We start from the raw sequence: 23,175 nt of genomic DNA on the forward strand, positions 1-23,175 counted from the left end.
CTTTGCACCATGACCTCGAGCCAAACACCCCTCCAGAAGCTTTTTTCACCTGGGTCGAAAATTGGGAGAGTTAGCGTAGAGTAGCGTTAACCGCTGAATAGCTAGCGCGGAAGGGCTACGGACCTGCGTTGTATAAGTAAATGACCCCACTAATAATGCCCGAAATGATACCAAAGGTCTACACTAGTACAAATAGGTTATGCACTCATAAAACGATGGATTGGAAAGTTTGTAAGTACACCAGAAGTTTATGAACACTTGCCTGCTCTCTTCTGCTCTCTGTTGCTGCTGCTGCTGCTACCTGCAGTTAGACTCACAGCAACAGAGAGCAGAAGCCAGCAGGCAAGTGTTATTTACATAAACTTCTGGTGTACTTACAAACTTTCCAATCCATCGTTTTATGAGTGCATAACCTATATATACTAGTGTAGACCTTTGGTATCATTTCGGGCATTATTAATGGGGTCATTTAAGAGATATAAACAGTCCAGTCACGTAGCCCGCTAAGCTATTCAGCCGACTGCCGCTACTCACGCTTCGCCCAATGTTAGACCCAGGTGAAAAAAGCTTCTGGGGGGGTGTTTGGCTCGAGGTCATGGTGCAAAGGACCCTAGGGTGAATTACTCCGAACCATCACTTTAACACAGCAGTGGTCATCACCAAGGTAACAATAGTTTTAAATTAGTCTTTATTTGATTTAGTTTGGGCTTTATGATTTCATTTTAGTTTGTTAGTTTCACAAGTGTGTTTGCTGGTTTCAGTTTTTCTGTAAGGTTTAGTTTTACAGTAGTTTTACTTTTTGTTAGGGCCAGGAATAATGTTTTAAAAGTATGCAGCTATGTGGCCGGGTTGGGTCAGTGGTATAGCAGGCGCACGTATACTGAGAGGTTTCATGCTAAGATGCAGAGGTTGAGGGTTTGAATCCAACCTGTGACAATTTACTGCATGTCTTCCCTCTCTCTCCCCTTTCTCACCTAGTTGTCCTATCGAATAAAGGCAGAAAAAGCCCCAAAAATAATAATAAAAAAAAAGTATGTAGCTACATAGACCTAAAGAAAACATGGTTGGAGAATAGTCATGTTTAATGTTTGCACTACTTTAGTGTCCGATGTGAAGCAGTTAACGACACCATATAGCACCATCCAGGGTGAGATTTGTCAATAAAGCAGAGGGGGGGTTTGATCATGCACAATAAAACAAAACGTGCAAGACTTAAATCCCCCCTCCAATACCATAGATATAGAGCCACTCTGCCAGTAATACCAAAACACTTTTTATGCACTTCAATATCCAATATAAAATAATCTCAGAATGAAATAGCCCAACGTGGTGTCAACATAAAACACAGCGCTTTCAAACCGGAGAGTGGAGTTCACTTCACGGTGTAAACAAAATACTTTCATCCAGGAAACTCTTGCTCATTCATTGGGAATGTCTTAATCCAAACCATGATCTTTTTACTAAACTTAACGAGTCGTTTTGGTTCCTAAACTTAACTGACACCAACGCATGACACTAACTTTTTCTGGCTTAACTCAACTACCACGGCCCCTGAAAGGACCGTCATCTGGTGGTGCCTTTACCCGGCTTAGTCACCTGTTGGAGGCTAAACAACTGGTAGCCGGCGTCCCGGAGCTCTGTAGCAGCTAAATACAGCAACTGCTGCTCAGGTTTTGTTTAATCGCTCTATAGACTGTTCACGTTACAGCGCTTTACTTAGTTAGTTTTTTTTTTTTTTAAGGTATCTAATATGGTCTATTGGTGAAGTAGATGATCACTTTGAGGGGGGAGGGGTTACATTTTGTCCCCACTGGGGATAAAAATAATTCAGCAGAGGCAGGGCTACGTAGACCAGAAAGAGGGAAATCCCATACATCATAACTTTGGGTTCAACATTGGGATGGTTGAGAGCAAAATTGAAATTTGAACATCAAACACATCATTTTCTGCATTCTGGTGATTTTTTTTCTGCTACAGTGTGTGCCTTTTCTGCATCAAGTTATGGTTGGGGGGGGGGGAGTTTTGATTGTTAATTACACCTATGAGTTGTTGTGATTCTGTTTTCATAAAAGATGATTGAATTGTATTCCCACCTGCTGTTTGTTCCCCCATGTCCCACTATCCTTCTCAGCCAAAGACTGTCTCTAATCTTCTCTCATGAATATGATATCTGTGTGATGGAGCCAGAATGAAGATGTGTGCGCAGCAGTGGTGGTGAGGAGTGAGTGTGACTGGTTTGACAGGAAGAGACAGCACCATGTGTGTCAAGTCCTACTCCTGTTCACCTCCCAAAAGGACACAGGGACAACTCAGATTTCAGACTCAATCACTTTTATTTTGCTTTGTCAGTTGATTGGTCCGTTCAGCGATTCAGGTTGTAAACCTTGAAAGACAGAACAAACCGTAACATATTAGACATTTTAATTAAACATTTAATAAACTTAACTTAGTCTAAACATTTAAAACATATCAATGAACTTAAATTAGTTGAAACATTTAAATATTAGTTAACTTAAATTAGTTTAAACATTTAATTAAACATTAACCACTTAAGACTGCTACATGAACTAAAGAAAAGAATTTAATGGACTTCCAAATACATTAGCAAAGATTCACCATTTACCAGAATTATAACATCTTTAACTTTGTACTATACTTTTGTATCCTGTTTACTTTCTCAAACTGAAAAATTATTTTAGGACAAACACAAATCAAATCAATTAAGTCAATGCTGCAATGTGTTCCTTAACCAATTTACATAGCAGTTAATCATACCTCAAACATTAAGCAGCATTTTAAACACCATGTAATAAAGTAAAACATTTTACTGACCATTGGCGTCTTTGGACTGAACATACGAGTGAACTTGGAGCATCTTTTCTCTGAAGTTTGTTTGTCTGAATGACTGAGAACCTCCATGTTTTAACAGGTGCTCCAAATCAGTGATAAAGACTGATCAGGTGTCAAGCAGCAGGTTTGCTGCTGCTGGTGCACTCTGGGAAGTGTAGTTCTTTGAGGCTCATTTCTGGGATTCAGCTCAAGAGTGTGGTCTGAACACAGATGAGGGGGAAATCGTGAGCCTTCAAATCTCTGTGAGAATAAAGTCTGACATGAAGTAGTGAACACTGGCACATTTTTTTTCTGTCCTGTTGTTTCCCATCATGCCACTGTGGGTTCATATCATATCGTACGTAAACGTATGCACATATGATATCCTACGAAATTAGGCGACCCCCGGCTAATCACAGTTTAGCGGTCTTTACAGTTAAATTTAAAAAGTGAGCGTCATGCACCAAAATGGCACCAAAATGACTAGATAAGAGCCAAAACTAAAATGGTTTTGATTGAAACACACGTTTCCTGGGTGACATTCTTGTGTTTACCATAGGATGCAACCCCTGCTCCCTAGATTGAAAGTCCTGTTTTCAGTCCAGAGCGCTCTGTTACCTTCCGCTTTCTTTGTGTTGGCATTCTTAACTGCTCCTCAGATCTCTGCAGGGTAAATCCAGACAGCTAGTTAGACTATCTGTCCAATCTGAGTTTTCTGACTCAGACTAAAACAACTTTTAAACGTACACGTTCCACCAAAACAAGTTCCTTCCCGAGGCTATTTTGCCGAGGCAACGTTGCTCCGTCCGGTGCTTAGCACCACCCTAGACGATAGTGATTGGTTTAAAGAAATACCAATAAATCAGAGCACGTTTCTCTCCCATGCCAGAATGCTGTGTGGACTAGCCAGACCTTCCTATGCAGCGCTGTGGAGGAAGGTCAATGCGAGACTAACGGCCTTCAGCTCTCTGCATCATAACCACACACAACAGAGACATCAATGTTCCAAGAGAACAAAAATACTATACACTCACCTAAAGGATTATTAGGAACACCATACTAATACTATATTTGACCCTGTCCTATCAATATGGCCCAACATTTCTAAAGAATGCTTCCAGCACCTTGTTGAATCAATGACACAAAGAATTAAGGCAAATCTGAAGGCGAAAGGGATCCCCCACACCATTACACCACCACCAGCCTGCACAGTGCTTTCTGTCCCCAGAGTCACAACTAAACATGGGGGAGTTCAGTTTGTATGCACCACATATCTGGAGCAAACTCCCAGAAATCAGAAAGATACGCTGAAACTCTCACTTCTTTTAAATCAAGGCTGAAGACTTTTCTTTTTGATGTTGCCTTTTTTTAAGTCAGTGTTCAGTTCTTACAGTGTGACTTTTAACCCTTCTTCAAAAATTACCAAAGTCCAAAGTGTAAAACATAATAACTTTGTCCTGCTCTCCTTGCAGCTATCAACTTGCAATGGTTTTTGGTGACAGCATTTCTATTGTGACTGTGAGCAGCCGGGTAGACAAACTAAAGATCAGCCCGCCCCTCTTTACGGTGAGACTTCTCTTACTGGAGCACAGTTCACTTCCAGGCGTTGAAGTGGTGCAGACATACTGTTCACACAAAGATGAAGCTCGCCTCGATAACAGCTTTGCTCTGCACCTTCAGTAAGTACACTTTGGTTCTCAACACAACAATTGCTAGTTTTCCTTCAGTACAGCAATCTGCCAGAGCTGAAACTTAGACACTGATTCATCAATGATTGAATGTGCGTGCATTGTGTTAAATTCCAAGTTGAAGTGAAGGAATGAGCATGTTGTTTGTTTCAGGTTTGATCTCTGTCTGTGTTTCTGAGTTCCACACTGTGGAGCTCCAGCCTGCTGAACAAGTCACACTGATGTGCTCCAACTTCAGCAGCATTATTACACACATGTTCTGGTTCAGACTGGACAGCAGACCCAACATCAGCCGTATCTCCTCTATGCTGACCTCTGATTCAAATGCTTCACTCTACGATGGATTTCAAAATGGAAAATTTAACATGACATCCAACACCACTACCCTCTTCCTCAACATCACCCATGTGGATTTAGCTGACTCTGGACTGTATTTCTGTGGATGTTACTCAAATAATTACTCAGTAATTGTTAGTGCAACATATCTAAAAGTTCAAGGTAAGATTAGTTTTTTAAACTGTGAAGAAACACAAAGCTTATAAGCACTTTTTACTGTCAAATATGGACCACAAGTTTCATTTAATGATCTTTCTTGTAGAAGTGTTTGATGGAATAACGAGCCTGACCAGTGTGATCCTCCTTGGTCTGATTCTTTTCCTCGTTCCAGTCGTCATTGGTCTGGTTGTCAAAATCAGCAAACTTTGCACAGGTACTTGTTTTTATGTTAGTTGTGAATGCAAAACTTTGTGTTCGAACAATTTAGAGATGATCTGTTTCTGTCATTTAGCTCAGAAAGAGGGACAGACTCCACAACGCAGCGAGGTAATCACATTTTAACCACACAAAGATTATTTAAGATTCTCTGGTTCAAGTCATTAATCATTTAATGATTTTGTTTTCTTACAAACTGACTGTAAATATTAATTTTTTCAGAACCTGGGCTCTGATGCCCTGAACTATGCAGCGCTCAGTTTCCATCCAGAAGCAAGAAGCAGCAGAAGGCCTGAATCAGAGAACCAGCTGGAGACAGATGTTGTGTATGCTGCCACCAGATAGACTCAGGAAACATCTGGAACTGCAGCGCAGAGTGAAACTGATTCTTTATCAAGTTAATCTGCTGTTGAGGTTTTTTCGGGTGGCAGACAGGAGGAAGTACCATCACTGTAAAAACAAAAAGATACAATCCTGTAATGAAGATTCTTTATACGGGCAAATAGTACAATCTCTGCTACAATTCTTATTCTACTTTGTTTGGGTTCCATCCTAATCTGAGAACAAAAGAGTATGATTGGTGTTTAATGGAGGAGACTGTCCAGAGTCTCTTATACTGAGAGTTAGATGGAGGGAGAGAGCTATGCATCACTTGTCTGACAGGAAGAGACAGCGCAGTGTGGTCTGAGGTTTGTTAACTCAAAGCTTTGTGGAAACCAAATTTGAAAATGCAACAGTGAATGCTGCTGTGCCGTCTATTGTCAAGGAGACAGAATAAGAAACAGGTGTGTGAAATACATGAAATGCATCAATGTTAAAACTGAATCCTTTTAACAAATCAATATGTCAAAGCTACAGCTGTATGGGTATGATATTGATTGCAAAAAAAACCAATATTAAAACAACTGTTTATTATTATTAAGATTATTTTTTTTATTAACGAAAAGCCAAATTGAAAAGATTGATGTTGGAGGTAACCGGATCACCAGCAGTTTGAGTGATGCCAATATCCCGAGGCTGGTGGGCACCAAGGTGTTTTAATTCCAGTTTCTCCTCCAGAGGGTTCAAACCTGTGCTCGAATGTAAAATCCACTTCGATCATTTTTCAAGTTAGCTAGTGACGATAACACAATCTCCCCTCTTCGCTCTTCTTGCTGATTGTTGGCACCGCGCCAGACAGCCAATCATATGTGAGATATGAAATTACGATGTCATGGAGCTACGGGCTGTCAGTCCCACTGGCCATCACATCTGTGGGATCTACATTAAACACACTAACACTCTGAGCATGCGTATTAATAATTTCCCACCTACAATGCACATTGCATTGTGTGAGAGGGGCTAGCCCCACTCTGACACATACAGGCTGCCGTAGTCTACCGCAAGCACGGGAGAACGCCGTCTGAAACAGGAAGACAGGGGCAGAATGTGAAATAAAAAAAATAAAAAATTCCTACCACAAATTATATGCAATTTAGGAAGATGCTATATTCATAGAAGCTAATAAATTATTATTAATGTGCCCCACCTGCCCCATATGACCAGTCACCACTGTGTATTTAAAAGTAAAAGGCTGAGGAGCTCAAAAACGCTCACATACAGAGAATAACATTCACTGGCTGTGGGTGGCAAAGTCTTCAAATTGCAGCAGCTGTTATATTTTGTGGGAAGTTGGCAACATCAGCATTGCTACATCTTGTCATGCACTGATTGTAGTTTTAGAGGTGATCATTGTTGTCAGGGATGTCGCTAGGATTGAAAAACTTTCCCTTGCAAAATCTTACTTACAAACATTACTCTAATGTTAGCTATTAGATACATCAAAGGTGCATGGGGGGGAACTTAGTTAGGCTAGACTTTGCTCCTGCTGAGTTCTTCTGTAGGCTAGGACTTAAAGATGCAGTAGTGTTAGCCAAAAACAGTGAAAAAAGACCACTGAATGAGAAGGCAGGGCTGTTCTCTAGCTCTGATTAGTTGTTTTATTGATTGATTGCCCTTTGTTCCAATCAGGTGCAGCTCTAATAATTGTTAATTAAGAGTGTTAGGACAGGTAGACTCTTTCTATTTAGTTACTACAGTCATGGGATTATTTTATAATGAGTAATTGACATTTTTTAAGTAACAGGCAGGCAGCTGCATTGAGAGGACTGAGTAGTAGTCTGTCATGTCTTAAACACGTGAAATCTTTCATATGAGGATGTGAGAGTGTCACACTGCTTCAGGCGTCTTTTCACAAGTTTGATAGATGCTCATGTGAAGATAAAGACGATATAGAGACAGATATCTCCCTGTTTGTGACCACAGTTCAAACTGCAACAACGGGCATGTGGGTGTCAAGACATATTTATTTTCAAAAAACAACTATACCAATCATTTTAAAATACAAAGAGAGAGAAAGAGAAAGAGAAAGAGAAAGAGAAAGAGAAAGAGAAAGAGAAAGAGAGAGAGAGAGATGAGAGACATGAGTGAAAAGCACTTTGAAAAGGAACATGTTTGCTTAATATTGTTAATTAAGAGAGTTAAATTAAGAGAGACAGGCAGGGCTTAATTTCAGACCTCCGACGTTGGATCCGGAACCTTTTTTATTGGATCCGGCACCTCCTGTGTCACCAGGAAAAATGAATTGCCTAAATGAAAAAAATAAACTAATGTTTGTGTAGTGTTCAATGTTGTTATCTATCTTGTTAGTCTTAATTCCCCATTGAAGTTCCACAACAATCTTGTGTTTGCATTTTCGATGCGTTTTGAGGTGAATTTTCAGGGTAAGACGGAGGGGGGAGAGGGACGGGGGGGGGGGGCACTTCAACAGCGCGGCGCTGCACTTCTAGTGACACAAGCGCTTGTGCTGCTTGAGATTGCTGTTATAAGCCTCATTTCAGTCAAGAGAAAAATGTCAAAAAGACAACAAAGTTTGCTTAACTTTTTCAAATACGCCAGCCAGTTGGATCCCAAACAAACAAAAACCGTTTCTGCCGATCAAGAATGTTCCAATGGATAATTGTTGCTTGTGAAAATGATTGTTGCAGTGTATGTATTTTTTTTCACATTTCGCACCGATGCAGTGCGTGTTCTGAAATAAAAGTAAACATTGCCCTGATGTACACACAGAGTTGTTTAGGTTTTTTTAGTCAGAGAAGCTACTTTTACTTTACTTTTTTTTTTTTCGTTACCTCCAACTCCCGTTTTGAGTCGCCAGATCCACCCCCCTCTATACCAATCTTTTTAAAATACAGAGAGATATAGAGAGATGAGAGACATGAGTGAAAAGCACTTAGAAAAAGATCATGTTTGCTAAATCTTGTTAATGAAGAGTGTTAGGACAGGTACAGTAGGCCTATGCAGTTTGCAGGCAGAGAAAAACTTACATTGGATAGTTTGGCTTTGAGTCTTTAGCCTGATTTTGTTGGTGTGTCTTCCATTGTGTGTGTACAAGAAAAGCATGTAATGAATGGTCTTTCTGTCCTTTGTTAGATATAGCATGTAAGAGAAAAATAGTTAAAAAGTCAACTGTCAAAGTGGATTGCTGCTGTATCTCTGTTTTGTTATTCCCCAAAACTAGTATAGACACACAGCTATTAAGTCAGCAACAATAATGTCTAATGATTAATATGATAAAGCATCAGTTTTACTCTAAACAGCTTTTCTCGTCGTTTCCTGAGTCTATCTAGTAGAAGCATACACAACATTGGGCTCCACTTCTCTTGTTTTTCTTGTTTTTGGACGGAAAGCCACAGCTGCGTAGTTCAGCTCTTCAGAGGCCCGGTTCTGTCAAAGAGAATATTCACACTCACTTATCTTGAACTAAATAATGACTTGACATCATCATTTTAAATGATGAAACAAATTAAAGTAAATGATAAAAGTTGATTCACCTCAGGCTGTTGTGGATTCTGTTCTTCATTGGCAGCTGAATGAAAGAGACAAAACATCCAATCAGGTCACTGACAATCATTATTCATCATTACTAAGAAATTAAATAAAAATAGAAAACAAGATAGAAAGAGTAGCTTTCAGGAAGTACCTTTCTGAAGTTTCCTGATTGTAACAACCAGACCAATGATGACCATTAAGAGGAGAACAGTCAGAGCTCCCAGGATCAAACTCATCAGCTTTGCTGTTCCATCAGACTCTGCTGAAAGAAAGAGAATAGAATTACTCTGTTTTCATTTACTGGCTCAGGAACTGTGAGAACATTCAATCTTTTATGTTGAATCTTACTTTCAGACTTCCTGTCGTCGTCATCATGAGATTCATCGCTGCCTTTTAACAAAGTAAATATTTACTTTTCATTTTAATTTGAAAAATTGTATCACTCTCTTATTTGGAATCTTTACAAATAGTCACATGTGTTCTTTTGGGGCAATTCATAAATTAGCAAATACAGAAAGATGTTTATGACGGTTTTTCATTTACGGGCTTGAGAACTGTGAGAACATTAACCAAAGTTAGGATAGACACATTGTTTTATCTTAAAAGGACTAGCAGTCACTCTGCTCAACTAAAGAAATGTGAAAGAGAATCTTACTTTCAGACTTCCTGTCAGCGTCATCATGAGAATCATCACTGTCTTTAAACAAAATCAAGATAAGTTCATGTCTGATTTTACCTTGAAAAATTGTATCACTCGCTTGTTTTAAAATGATGAAATGTGTTCCTTTTTTGTCAATTATGATATTAGCATATATAAAAAGAAAAAAACAGAACACTGGATGTTTATAATCTTACCTTTAACATTGAAGTGTATCGCGCTGAAATTATAACGTCCTTCAATGTAAAATCCACATAAATACAGTCCAGAGTCAGATACATCCACATGTTTGATTTGGAGAAAGAGAGTGGAGATGTTGGTACTCATGTTGAATCTTCCATTTTTAATTCCATCTCTGTATAAAGGTTTTCCTGTAGACCTGGTCATCGTGGAGATCCAGCTGGCCTTGGTTCTGTTGACCACTCTCAACCAGAGTGTTGGAGTGTCTCGGTTGGACGGGTTAGAGCATGTGAGTGTGACTTCTCCACCCGGCCGACCCTCCACAGTCTCAGTATGAGACTCAGAACCTGAGACAGAGATCCAGCCTGAAACAAACAGCAGAGACTTGTTATAGGAAGGTAAACAATACCTCTTAATACATATAATAATGAGCAAATAAGTTTTAATGCTGGAAGTTATCAAGTTGAGAGAAAAGTCTTGTCAGTACTTACTGATGCTGCAGAGAATTAAAGCTGTTATCAGGCTCCGTTTCATCGTGGTGCGTATGATCACAGCTCTGTGATGTCTAACTGTGCTCCAGGAAGGCTGCTCTCAACTTCAGAGGTGGAGTCTTTTGTTCTTGCTTATCTAGTTGTTCAAGTTAAAGTTGGTGATGCGCGTAGCCTAGCAGGGCGGAGACAGAATGGACAGCGCAGGCAAAAGAGAAAGAGAAAAAGTCGAGGTGGAGAGAAAGTGAAAAGCTGGAGCTGAGAGAGAGAGAGCATTAAAAGAGAGAAAAGCCCTGGAGGTTAAGTGCAGCTAAAGAACTAAAAAAGAAATGGTAGCAGGGCCGACCACAGCATGTCATACTACCCTTCCTGAGCTAACAGAGCTTTATGATGATCAACACAAGTCCAGTCAGGAAATACCACTCTAAAAGTATACACTATCATATATATATATGAATATTTGTATCTGTAGCATTAATTATGGAAGTGCAACTGACTCTTTAAACTAAAGGCCGGTTTTTACTATTGTGGCTGATGTTTGAAGTCCTTTTTGTGTGTAGTAATGAAACTAAAATATAGGTTACTGGCATAAGCTAAACTGATTTTCTCTTTTTTTCCCAACAGGACAGTATATGTGGTATTTTATCAATATGAATGTGGAGATAGGCCTGGGCTGACGTTAGATTCCCAGCCTGAATGGAGCTGATCAACAAGCTCTATTTGGATGTTTTGTATGGAGAGGGAGGGAGAGATGCTGTGCTGCTGCCAGAAGAACCACTGACTGAGTTTACTCTGAGCAAGAAGTCACTAAAAAGGGTCTGAAAAGTCTCTAACGGAGCATACCCACTGTACAAGACCTGACTGGCGACAGACATCACACTCATTCATTGTCTGTGCACAAAGCATGCTGGGATACCTCGATACGAACAAAGCTGGCAGTGCGACGGGAAGAACACGCCCCAGAAATGGTAGAACGTGCGGCCCATGTACTAAGGCTCAGTCCTTACCGCAGCGGCCCAGCTTCAAGTCCGACCAGCGTCCCTTTGCTGCATGTCATCCTCCTCTCTCTACCTCCTTTACTGGCTTCATCTGTCCTGTCAATTAAAGACCAAATAGCCCCCCCCCCCAACAAAGAATTGCTGCCTCAGGGAAGGTGGCAGCTATTGTTGGTGAAGCCGGTGGGTAAATGAGCAGCAGAGGTGAGCTAACCAGACCTACACTGTACTTGAAACATGTGAGTAGTCGAGTTTGTCACTACCACCTACGACCCACAATGTGTGTGTGTGTGTGTGTGTGTGTGTGTGTGTGTGTGTGTATCTATTTTATTTAGCTGGTCCGACTCCGGAGATGGAGGCCCTTCCAGAGCAGGCACAGGTGATTCAGTGGGCGGGCCCCGACCCACAATACCCACCATGCTGCCCGGTGTGCTGGACTAGAGCTGCATCTCATGTCCCTTAAATCACATTCCCCAACTCCTTAGTCTATTTTCAAGACGTTCCACTTCCGGGATTGCTTCGTTGCTCTCGGAAATTCTGCCGGATTTCACTCTTTTCAGCCGGATGTCTGGTACCTTCCATTTTGTTTTTGTTGGCGTTCTAAACTCTGGTGGATTTCTGAGGACTATGGTTAACTGCTCCTCAGATCTCTGCAGGGTAAATCCAGACAGCTAGCTAGACTATCTGTCCAATCTGAGTTTTCTGTTGCACAACTAAAATAACTTTTGAACGTCCACACGTTCCACCAAAACAAGTTCCTTCCCGAGACTATTTTGCAGAGGCGCCGTGGCTTTCCTGGTGCTTAGTGCCGCCCAAGACGTGATAGGTTTAAAGAAATGCCAAAAACCAGAGCACGTTCTTCTCCCATCCCGGAATGCTGTGTAGAGTAGCCAGACCCTCCTCTACAGCGCTGTGAAGGAAGGTCTGGCAATGCAAGACTACCGACGCCTCCTCTTGCCTCCCTTCCTCGCGTCTTAGTCCCTCCCACCGAGGAGACACAGGAGAGATGCAAGTATATCATGTGAGGAGAGAGGCAACGAGGAGATGTGCTTTAGAGGGACGAGACGTCCTTTCCTCTGAAGAGTCACATGAATTCATCAGCTGGGTGGAGTCAGCAACTCCTTCAGCTGCACGGCTTCCAGGAAGGCTGCTCTGGTGTTTCCTCAGTTATAGCTCCTCGATGAGTTTATTTCATAAAATAAAAGTACATGGAATAGCCGTTTTCCCCCATAAGATGCTTTATAGTGTGCGAGTGTGAAGATGTGAGTTTCCATTCACACCCACTTCATGCAGTGACTGGTCAGCTGTGTGGAGGTGAGAAAGTTAGCCTGGTTTGAACTTCTCTCTCTAACCCCAGCAACTATTTCTGCCACTTGTTGTGTGAACAACCAAGTGCAACACTAATCTGCCTTCCAGGAGAGGCCGTCTGAAAATGTACGCCTTCATCTCCATATTTAAATGATGCTGGGTCTCTCCCCCACAGTTAATGTCAGAACAATGTAACTACATTCTCTCTTTGGTCGAGTTACTGCAGTAATGGGATTCTTTTTCTAAATGACAACAAGCAGGTGAAGGGAAGAAGTATGCAGATCCTTTACTTCAGTAAAAGTACTAATACCACACTATGAAAATACTCTGTTACAAGTAAAAGTCCTGCATTGAAAATGTTACTTAAGGAAAATTATGTAAATATTATCAGGAAAATGTACTTAAAGTATTAAAAGTAAATGTACTCCATGTTGAAAGATTCTCACATTTTAGAAACTGGAAACAATCCAAACAGTTGTGTGTTGAATGGTCTGATCATTTTAGATTTACTTGTAGGCCGTTATATTGTTGGATAGTTTCATTTATAATAATACATTGTATTTGGTTTAATTCATGAATTAACATGACATGAAAAGATAAGACTCAAGTAAAGTACAAGTACCTCAAATTTGTACTTAAGTACAGGACTTGAGTAACTGACATAGTGCAAGTTAACATGCAGGCAGCTGCATTGAGAGGACTGAGTAGAGATCACAGAGGAGATGATGGCGGCTGCCCCCGCTGGAGCTTTGCTGTGATCGGTCATGTCTTAAACACGTGAATGTTTTCATATGAGGATGTGAGAGTGTCACACTGCTTCAGGCCTCTTTTCACAAGTTTGATAGATGCTCATGTGAAGATAAAGCAGCAGCGTTCAAGTCTGTCCCAAGTGTAAAGATACAGAGACAGATAACTCCCTGATACTGTTTGTGACCACAGTTCAAACTGCAACAATGGGCATGTGGGTGTTAGACATATAAAAACTATACCAATCTTTATAAAATACAGAGAGAGGGAGATGAGATTAAAAGCTTAGTGGTTTTATTTTACTCTTTTTTTTAAAAGAAAAGGTGAACTCCTCTCCATTCACCCACAAAAGAAGACAGCAGGAGATGAATATGATAAAGCATCAGTTCCACTCTGAGTCTATCTGCAGACAGCATAAACAGCATGAGTCTCCACTTCTCTCTCTGATGCAGGCCTCCTCTTCCTTATTGTTGCTGCATACAAACTCAGTGCTGCATCTTTCAGGTCAGAGTCCAGATTCTGGAAAGAGTCAGAACAGCTGAGTTAGTAAGAACAACTAAATCATGCCTCTGCTACCTTTAAAGTGATGGTTCGGAGTAATTTCACCCTAGGGTCCTTTGCACCATGATCTCAAACTCTCATGTTAATTCCTGGGTCGAACATTGGGAGGCGTTAGCAGCGTAGCGTTATCAGCTGAATTTAGCGCAGAGGTTAATCGATCGGCAATGTCTCTTAACATTACCCCACTAATTGCACCCGAAATGATACCAAACGTCTACAGTAGTACAAATAGGTTATGCACTCATAAAACCATGGATTGTAAAATTTGTGCGTACACCAGAAGTTTATGTAAATAACACTTGCCTGCTGGCTTCTGCTCTCTGCTGCTGCTGCTGCTGCTGCTGTTACTACCGGGCAGTAAGAGTGCTTAGGGACATCTACAAATTACAACACCGAAAAGAGATGCAACAAAAATATTTATTAATTTAATGATTAAATAAGGTAATGTCTCCAAACTTACCTCAATTATTATTTGTCTCCTGCTAGTTATACTACAGCACTTACTTTAAAAAATAAGTTAAATTAAAAAATATTTTTGTTGCATCTCTTTTCGGTGTTGTAATTTGTAGATGTCCCTAAGCACTCGTCTCACAGCAGCAACAGCAGAGAGCAGAAGCCAGCAGGCAAGTGTTATTTACATAACCTTCTGGTGTACTTACAAACTTTACAATCCATCGTTTTATGAGTGCATAACCTATATATACTAGTGTAGACCTTTGGTATCATTTCGGGCATTATTAGTGGGGTAATGTTAAGAGACACTTCGGATCCATTAGCCTCTGCGCTAAGCTATTCAGCGGCTAACGCTACTCTACGCTAACTCTCCCAATGTTAGACCCAGGTGAAAAAAGCTTCTGGGGGGGTGTTTGGCTCGAGGTCATGGTGCAAAGGACCATAGGGTGAATTACTCCGAACCATCACTTTAAAACATATATTAGGAAATGATCAAAGTTTATTCACCTCAGGCTGTTGTGGATTCTGTTCTTCATTGGCAGCTGAATGAAAGAGACAAAACATCCAATCAGGTCACTGACAATCATTATTCATCGTTACTTTACTCTTATTCTGATTGGGCAAACGTGAAATATTTTATTCTTTCAACATATCGCAAACAAATCTAAATAGAACACAAAATAGAAAAAGTAGCTTTCAGGAAGTACCTTTCTGAAGTTTCCTGTTTTTAACAACCAGACCAATGATGACCATTAAGAGGAGAACAGTCAGAGCTCCCAGGATCAAACTCATCAGCTTTGCTGTTCCATCAGACTCTGCTGAAAGAAAGAGAATAGAATTACTCTGTTTTCATTTACTGGCTCAGGAACTGTGAGAACATTCAATCTTTTATGTTGAATCTTACTTTCACACTTCCTGTCCTCATGAGATTCATCGCTGCCTTTTAACAAAATGAAAGATACATTTACTTTTGATTTTACTTTGAAAAATTGTATCACTCTCTTATTTGGAATCTTTACAAATAGTCACATGTGTTCTTTTTGGGCAATTCATAAATTAGCAAATATAGAAAGATGTTTATGACGGTTTTTCATTTACGGGCTTGAGAACTGTGAGAACATTAACCAAAGTTAGGATAGACACATTGTTTTTATCTTAAAAGGACTAGCAGTCACTCTGCTCAACTAAAGAAATGTGAAAGAGAATCTTACTTTCAGACTTCCTGTCAGCGTCATCATGAGAATCATCACTGTCTTTAAACAAAATCAAGATAAGTTCATGTCTGATTTTACCTTGAAAAATTGTATCACTCGCTTGTTTTAAAATGATGAAATGTGTTCCTTTTTTGCCAATTATGATATTAGCATATATAAAAAGAAAAAAACAGAACACTGGATTTTTATAATCTTACCTTTAACATTGAAGTGTATCGCGCTGAAATTATAACGTCCTTCAATGTAAAATCCACATAAATACAGTCCAGAGTCAGATACATCCACATGTTTGATTTGGAGAAAGAGAGTGGAGATGTTGGTACTCATGTTGAATCTTCCATTTTTAATTCCATCTCTGTATAAAGGTTTTCCTGTAGACCTGGTCATCGTGGAGATCCAGCTGGCCTTGGTTCTGTTGACCACTCTCAACCAGAGTGTTAGAGCGTCTCGGTTGGACGGGTTAGAGCATGTGAGTGTGACTTCTCCACCCGGCCGACCCTCCACAGTCTCAGTGTGAGACTCAGAACCTGAGACAGAGATCCAGCCTGAAACAAACAGCAGAGACTTGTTATAGGAAGGTAAACAATACCTCTTAATACATATAATAATGAGCAAATAAGTTTTAATGCTGGAAGTTATCAAGTTGAGAGAAAAGTCTTGTCAGTACTTACTGATGCTGCAGAGAATTAAAGCTGTTATCAGGCTCCGTTTCATCGTGGTGCGTATGATCACAGCTCTGTGATGTCTAACTGTGCTCCAGGAAGGCTGCTCTCAACTTCAGAGGTGGAGTCTTTTGTTCTTGCTTATCTAGTTGTTCAAGTTAAAGTTGGTGATGCGCGTAGCCTAGCAGGGTGGAAACAGAATGGACAGCGCAGGCGAAAGAGAGAAAGAGAAAAAGTTGAGGTGGAGAGAAAGTGAAAAGCTGGAGCTGAGAGAGAGAGAGCATTAAAAGAGAGAAAAGCCCTGGAGGTTAAGTGCAGCTAAAGAACTAAAAAAGAAATGGTAGCAGGGTCAACCACAGCATGTCATACTACCCTTCCGAGCTAACAGAGCTTTATGATGATCAACACAAGTCCAGTCAGGAAATACCACTCTAAAAGTATACACTATCATATATATATATGAATATTTGTATCTGTAGCATTAATTATGGAAGTGCAACTGACTCTTTAAACTAAAGGCCGGTTTTTACTATTGTGGCTGATGTTTGAAGTCCTTTTTGTGTGTAGTAATGAAACTAAAATATAGGTTACTGGCATAAGCTAAACTGATTTTCTCTTTTTTTCCCAACAGGACAGTATATGTGGTATTTTATCAATATGAATGTGGAGATAGGCCTGGGCTGACGTTAGATTCCCAGCCTGAATGGAGCTGATCAACAAGCTCTATTTGGATGTTTTGTATGGAGAGGGAGGGAGAGATGCTGTGCTGCTGCCAGAAGAACCACTGACTGAGTTTACTCTGAGCAAGAAGTCACTAAAAAGGGTCTGAAAAGTCTCTAACGGAGCATGCCCACTGTACGAGACCTGACTGGCGACAGACATCACACTCATTCATTGTCTGTGCACAAAGCATGCTGGGATACCTCGATACGAACAAAGCTGGCAGTGCGACGGGAAGAACACGCCCCAGAAATGGTAGAACGTGCGGCCCATGTACTAAGGCTCAGTCCTTACCGCAGCGGCCCAGCTTCAAGTCCGACCAGCGTCCCTTTGCTGCATGTCATCCTCCTCTCTCTACCTCCTTTACTGGCTTCATCTGTCCTGTCAATTAAAGACCAAATAGCCCCCCCCCCAACAAAGAATTGCTGCCTCAGGGAAGGTGGCAGCTATTGTTGGTGAAGCCGGTGGGTAAATGAGCAGCAGAGGTGAGCTAACCAGACCTACACTGTACTTGAAACATGTGAGTAGTCGAGTTTGTCACTACCACCTACGACCCACAATGTGTGTGTGTGTACTACGCAGCTCTAAGTTTCCAGGTGAAACCCAAAAGAAGCCGCAGGCCTGCATCAGAGAGAGAGCTGGAGCCACATGTTGTGTATGCTGCCACTAGATAGACTCAGGAAACATCTGGAACTGTGTGTGTGTGTGTGTGTGTGTGTGTGTGTTGTGTGGTGTTTTTGCGTGTGCCTGTCCGTGTGTGCGCAGAGGTCCAGGCTAAGCACCTTCTGATATCTATTTTATTTAGCTGGTCCGACTCCGGAGATGGAGGTCCTTCCAGAGCAGGCACAGGTGATTCAGTGGGCGGGCCCCGACCCACAATACCCACCATGCTGCCCGGTGTGCTGGACTAGAGCTGCATCTCATGTCCCTTAAATCACATTCCCCAACTCCTTAGTCTATATCCACGACGTTCCACTTCCGGGATTGCTTCGTTGTTGATGGAAATTCCGCCGGATTTCACTCTTTTCAGCCGGATGTCTGGTACCTTCCATTTTGTTTTTGTTGGCGTTCTAAACTCTGGTGGATTTCTGAGGACTATGGTTAACTGCTCCTCAGATCTCTGCAGGGTAAATCCAGACAGCTAGCTAGACTATCTGTCCAATCTGAGTTTTCTGTTGCACAACTAAAATAACTTTTGAACGTACACGTTCCACCAAAACAAGTTCCTTCCCGAGACTATTTTGCAGAGGCACCGTGGCTTTCCTGGAACTCAGCACCGCCCAAGACGTGATAGGTTTAAAGAAATGCCAATAAACCAGAGCACGTTCTTCTCCCATCCCCGAATGCTTTGTGGAGTAGCCAGACCCTCCTCCGCAGCGCTGTGGAGGAAGGTCTATCAATGCGAGACTACCGACTCCTCCTCTTGCCTCCCTTCCTCACGTCTTAGTCCCTCCCACCGAGGAGACACAGGAGAGATGCAAGTATATCATGAGAGGAGAGAGGCAACGAGGAGATGTGCTTTAGAGACGAGACGTCTTTTCCTCTTCCTTTTTCACATGAATTCATCAGCTGGGTGGAGTCAGCAACTCCTTCAGCTGCACGGCTTCCTGGAAGGATGCTCTGGTGTTTCCTCAGTTATAGCTCCTCGATGATCCCTCCTCGATGATCCCTCCTCCGTCCTCGGGGCAGAAATAAGAGCCATGAGACGGAATTCACCGAGGAGGGACAGAACAACTTCTGGTTCAGCCGAGGACCGAGGAGCTATCAAATAAGGGACATGGGATGTACCTATAGTGTTGTCATCTGCTACAATGTGTGCTCTGGCTGCTTGTTGAACCCAAGTGTCCTATTTCCATATTATTAAATATGATGCATGTTTTATCACAGCCACTTTAATAATGTGTCTGCATCTGAAGTTTAACATTTCCTCTTTCTGTAAGTGAGGAACTACCTTTTTTCTATAAGTTATCCATTTGCAGACTTAAAGGATTAATCACACAGACGCTGCTCATGTTTGTTGTGCACAAGCTGCTGGTATCCATGACAGCTGAATTAAGAAATGTTTTTTCATAAAATAAAAGTATATGAAATAGCCGTTTCCCCCCTAAGATGCTTTATAGTGCGTGAGTGTGAAGATGTGTGTTTCCATTCACACCCACTTCATGCAGTGACTGGTCAGCTGTGTGGAGGTGAGAAAGTTAGCCTGGTTTGAACTTCTCTCTCTAACCCCAGCAACTATTTCTGCCACTTGTTGTGTGAACAACCAAGTGCAACACTAATCTGCCTTCCAGGAGAGGCCGTCTGAAAATGTACGCCTTCATCTCCATATTTAAATGATGCTGGGTCTCTCCCCCACAGTTAATGTCAGAACAATGTAACTACATTCTCTCTGTGGTCGAGTTACTGCAGTAATGGGATTCTTTTTCTAAATGACAACGAGCAGGTGAAGGGAAGAAGTATGCAGATACTTTACTTCAGTAAAAGTACTAATACCACACTTTGAAAATACTCTGTAATTGACATTTTTTAAGTAACATGCAGGCAGCTGCATTGAGAGGACTAAGTAGTCATGTCTTAAACACGTGAAATCTTTCATATGAGGATGTGAGAGTGTCACACTGCTTCAGGCCTCTTTTCACAAGTTTGATAGATGCTCATGTGAAGATAAAGCAGCAGCGTTCAAGTCTGTCCCAAGTGTAAAGATACAGAGACAGATAACTCCCCGTTTGTGACCACAGTTCAAACTGCAACAACGGGCATGTGGGTGTCAAGACATATTTATTTAAAAAAAACAACTATACCAATCTTTTTAAAATACAGAGAGATATAGAGAGATGAGAGACATGAGTGAAAAGCACTTAGAAAAAGATCATGTTTGCTAAATCTTGTTAATGAAGAGTGTTAGGACAGGTACAGTAGGCCTATGCAGTTTGCAGGCAGAGAAAAACTTACATTGGATAGTTTGGCTTTGAGTCTTTAGCCTGATTTTGTTGGTGTGTCTTCCATTGTGTGTGTACAAGAAAAGCATGTAATGAATGGTCTTTCTGTCCGTTGTTAGATATAGCATGTAAGAGAGAAAAATAGTTAAAAAGTCAACTGTCAAAGTGGATTGCTGATGTATCTCTGTTTTGTTATTCCTCAAAACTAGTATAGACACACAGCTATTAAGTCAGCAATAACAATATCTAATGATTAATATGATAAAGCATCAGTTTTACTCTAAACAGCTTTTCTCATTGCTTCCTGAGTCTATCTAGTAGAAGCATACACAACATTGGGCTCCACTTCTCTAGTTTTTCTTGTTTTTGGACGGAAAGCCACAGCTGCGTAGTTCAGCTCTTCAGAGGCCCGGTTCTGTCAAAGAGAATATTCACACTCACTTATCTTCAACAAAATAATGACTTGACATCATGGTTGATTTTAGACCCTTTTTAGGGAGGCTCATTTCATCTCAGCCCCCCTAAAAATTATAATAATCATTTTTTATCAATTTGGGTTCTTCAAATGAGAGTTTGCGAACTGATCGGTTAGAGACAGAGGACAAACAATTACAGGTTCAAAGGGCTTGAAACAGGTTTAATATCCTGTGTGTCTATCGCCAATGCTATGCACCTATAACCCAGTCAAGGAAAGGGTTAACAGAAACGTTGTTTTTGCCAATCAGAGGAGGTTGTACCAGACTCTCACCTTTGGCTGAGTCTCTATCTGATCTGTCAGAGGGAGAGCTGGGGCCTGTTGCACAAAACCAAGATAAGGGATTAAGCTGGGATATTCAGGTTATCCTGGATGAATATAGCTTTGATTTGGTTGCACAAAAGCAGGTTGAATTAAACCCAGCCAAGTAACCATGGAGATTAACAGGCAGGCTAAGATTAGTCCTGGAGTCTTATGTGTTAAATCAGCTGCTGCTCTGATCCGAAATAAACGTGTTTAACAGTTATTTCGTTGTCTTCTGAATGTGTTCTGCTTCATTTTATTAACATGCATTACTTGTCATTATTGCTGTCACGAGTTTGATTTAAATCCTACTATTGCAGTTGTTGAGATGGTAAGAAATGGTTGCACTGGCACCTGGAGATAAAGTGGGACGATACGGAGGAAGTGGACCATACGCTGCTGTCCCCGTGAAATGTGCCCCCGCCCGTGCAACGCGGGGAGGCGGGGGGAGGCAGGGGGATCCTCCCACACCGTGCAGCGGACTCTAAAAGGGGACTTTAACGACGACAATGGCACCTGATCAAACGTCCTTTTTTTACCAAATGGGAGTGAGAATGTGTTGGAATGCCACAAAGCTTCTTAATCATTTTATTTTGGAGCTGTCACTTGTCATCTTCGAGCTTGGGAGTGAGAAAAAAAAACATGAATAATAACAGGCTACATTGTTTTACAGATATGCTTACAGTGTGTATTGAAGTCACTTCTTTTTTAGTTTTTGTCCAGTCATGCTTGTTCTGTATGAACATTAATTGTAGAAAGATATTTAGAATTAGACATAGCTTATAGAGATTTGTGCATATGGTTGTAAAACTATTCTCGCATTATGAATAAGGGTTTGAAATTAAGCCTAGTCCTTAGGGTCAATTTCCCGAGGAACAAGAATTCCCTCTGCTCACTTTTAAGGCAAAGTAGGTTAAATAATAATACATTTTATTTATATAGTGCTTTACAGGCTATTCAAAGACACGTTACACTAAAACCAGCACATTTAGCACATAAAAACAGATACAGCAATAAAAACAACACATAAAACAAGCATATTAAAGCAATTAAAACGTGGAGTGACTAAGATTTTTTTAAATCCATACATATTCAGTCGGTCCGCTATTGTCTGTCAGGCTTTTTTTCCGTTTGATAACAGCCGTATTTCCCTTTTTGCATATTATATGTTTCACCTCATCGTAAATTTCCATTAGAAGCTGCTGCTCAGCGGGTGAAACATATGCCTCACTCGTCTTTTCCATTTCTGCATCAGTAAATCTGTGATCGATACCGTGGTCTATTTAAGAAAGCCGTGAACGTGCACTTATCCCAGCTATCTACTCCTGGCTTGACATAGCTTCACCTACTTATCCTGGCTCGGCAAACGTGCAACCGATTATGTTAGAAGATTGTGTCAAATTGGTCATTATTACGGTGACTTATAAAGTGTCAGGTTTAGTTCCATCACAGTGTTAATAGTGTCAAAACATTTTTGCTGACGTTGTTGTTCAGTAGCTAGCTCAAAGATTATCAGATAATGAAATTACTGATTTAGCAGTAATGACACTTGCAAGGCACTGTATCCATGTCACATTAGGGGCTGAGCCCCCTAAAGGTCTGATCCTATAATCACCCCTGCTTGACATAATTTTAAATGATGAAACAAATAAAAGTAAATGATAATAGTTGATTCACCTCAGGCTGTTGTGGATTCTGTTCTTCATTGGCAGCTGAATGAAAGAGACAAAACGTCCAATCAGGTCACTGACAATCATCATTCATCATTACTTAACTCTTAGAGAAGTAATTAAATAAAAAATAGAACACAGACTTCCTGTTCCAGCAGCATGACGTGAACACGTCTCGGTTGCTCCGTCCTCTGATAAAAAGTTAGTATTTTTGACCATTCCTTTAATCACGACTACACAATGTCCTGAATTGCAAGTTTTGAAACTTTTTGCAATTGAAACACTTAATGTCGGGGAAAGACCATAATTTGAGGAGCAATTCTGCCATGCATTCAGTCAAGGATCGCACAGAGCTCAGCGTGATTATAAGAGATGTTATTCGAGCGGAGATTGGTTTGGCATTTGATTTAAAAATGCAGCCGATAAAGCAATCACTAGACTCTTTACAAGAAATCATAAAGGACACATCCTCCAAACTGCGAGAGGAGAGAAAGAGGAAGCAGTTACAGATAATGATCATCGGCTGACTGAAATGGAGAAGAAATATGCCAATCTACATGTAGAAAACATCTCATTGAGAGAAAAGATCCAACAAATCGAAGACCACAACCGTAAATGTAATGTTCGCATCATCGGGATCCCTAGTGGAGCAGAAGGAAGACAACCGACTGCCTTCATGAACAACTTTCTGAGGGAAATGTTTG

At 40.9% G+C, this 23,175-nt stretch overlaps 3 protein-coding genes across 11 annotated transcripts; 1 reads left to right on the top strand and 2 right to left on the bottom strand.

Moving 5' to 3' along the window:
• The first annotated feature begins 610 nt into the window (after window positions 1–610).
• LOC120572388 lies at window positions 611–5,574 on the top strand. Of its 2 annotated transcripts, XM_039821686.1 has the most exons (6): window positions 611–664; window positions 4,302–4,508; window positions 4,671–5,015; window positions 5,116–5,226; window positions 5,305–5,339; window positions 5,451–5,574. In XM_039821686.1, the coding sequence occupies exons 2-6, from the start codon at window positions 4,469–4,471 to the stop codon at window positions 5,571–5,573; spliced, it is 654 nt and encodes a 217-aa protein (XP_039677620.1). In that variant the 5' UTR covers window positions 611–664; window positions 4,302–4,468; the 3' UTR covers window position 5,574. The 2 variants fall into 2 exon arrangements, with proteins under 2 accessions (XP_039677620.1, XP_039677621.1); XM_039821687.1 differs by lacking the exon at window positions 611–664 and having other exon boundaries at window positions 4,297–4,508.
• A 2,830-nt stretch (window positions 5,575–8,404) lies between these two features.
• LOC120572372 lies at window positions 8,405–10,589 on the bottom strand. Of its 3 annotated transcripts, none has more exons than XM_039821667.1 (7): window positions 10,428–10,589; window positions 9,954–10,301; window positions 9,754–9,795; window positions 9,447–9,488; window positions 9,250–9,357; window positions 9,101–9,135; window positions 8,405–8,993 (listed from the first exon to the last, which is right to left on the bottom strand). In XM_039821667.1, the coding sequence occupies exons 1-7, from the start codon at window positions 10,468–10,470 to the stop codon at window positions 8,889–8,891; spliced, it is 723 nt and encodes a 240-aa protein (XP_039677601.1). In that variant the 5' UTR covers window positions 10,471–10,589; the 3' UTR covers window positions 8,405–8,888. The 3 variants fall into 3 exon arrangements, with proteins under 3 accessions (XP_039677601.1, XP_039677600.1, XP_039677602.1); XM_039821666.1 differs by having other exon boundaries at window positions 9,250–9,360; XM_039821668.1 differs by lacking the exons at window positions 9,447–9,488; window positions 9,754–9,795 and having other exon boundaries at window positions 10,428–10,588.
• Window positions 10,590–13,746: 3,157 nt separating this feature from the next.
• On the bottom strand, window positions 13,747–16,501 carry LOC120572370. Of its 6 annotated transcripts, none has more exons than XM_039821660.1 (7): window positions 16,374–16,501; window positions 15,900–16,247; window positions 15,700–15,741; window positions 15,393–15,428; window positions 15,196–15,303; window positions 14,996–15,030; window positions 13,747–13,993 (listed from the first exon to the last, which is right to left on the bottom strand). In XM_039821660.1, exons 1-7 carry the CDS (start codon window positions 16,414–16,416, stop codon window positions 13,874–13,876), a joined length of 732 nt encoding a protein of 243 aa, XP_039677594.1. In that variant the 5' UTR covers window positions 16,417–16,501; the 3' UTR covers window positions 13,747–13,873. The 6 variants fall into 6 exon arrangements, with proteins under 6 accessions (XP_039677594.1, XP_039677592.1, XP_039677597.1 ...); XM_039821658.1 differs by having other exon boundaries at window positions 15,196–15,306; XM_039821663.1 differs by lacking the exon at window positions 15,700–15,741.
• Window positions 16,502–23,175: the final 6,674 nt, after the last annotated feature.

This window comes from Perca fluviatilis, chromosome 14 (assembly GCF_010015445.1).
Source record: "Perca fluviatilis chromosome 14, GENO_Pfluv_1.0, whole genome shotgun sequence".
Classification (NCBI taxonomy): domain Eukaryota; kingdom Metazoa; phylum Chordata; class Actinopteri; order Perciformes; family Percidae; genus Perca; species Perca fluviatilis.

Excerpts from the sequence above, each read along its gene's own strand:
- LOC120572388 (XM_039821686.1), top strand. The coding sequence starts at position 4,469 with ATGAAGCTCGCCTCGATAACAGCTTTGCTCTGCACCTTCA. Across the intron at positions 5,016-5,115 it reads AACATATCTAAAAGTTCAAG|AAGTGTTTGATGGAATAACG; the intron begins GTAAGATTAGTT and ends TCTTTCTTGTAG. Across the intron at positions 5,227-5,304 it reads AATCAGCAAACTTTGCACAG|CTCAGAAAGAGGGACAGACT; the intron begins GTACTTGTTTTT and ends TCTGTCATTTAG.
- LOC120572372 (XM_039821666.1), bottom strand. The coding sequence starts at position 10,470 with ATGAAACGGAGCCTGATAACAGCTTTAATTCTCTGCAGCATCA. Across the intron at positions 9,796-9,953 it reads GATACACTTCAATGTTAAAG|ACAGTGATGATTCTCATGAT; the intron begins GTAAGATTATAA and ends TTTTGTTTAAAG. Across the intron at positions 9,136-9,249 it reads AATCAGGAAACTTCAGAAAG|CTGCCAATGAAGAACAGAAT; the intron begins GTACTTCCTGAA and ends TCTTTCATTCAG.
- LOC120572370 (XM_039821658.1), bottom strand. The coding sequence starts at position 16,416 with ATGAAACGGAGCCTGATAACAGCTTTAATTCTCTGCAGCATCA. Across the intron at positions 15,429-15,699 it reads CGCTGACAGGAAGTCTGAAA|GCAGCGATGAATCTCATGAG; the intron begins GTAAGATTCTCT and ends TTTTGTTAAAAG. Across the intron at positions 15,307-15,392 it reads TGAGGACAGGAAGTGTGAAA|CAGAGTCTGATGGAACAGCA; the intron begins GTAAGATTCAAC and ends TCTTTCTTTCAG.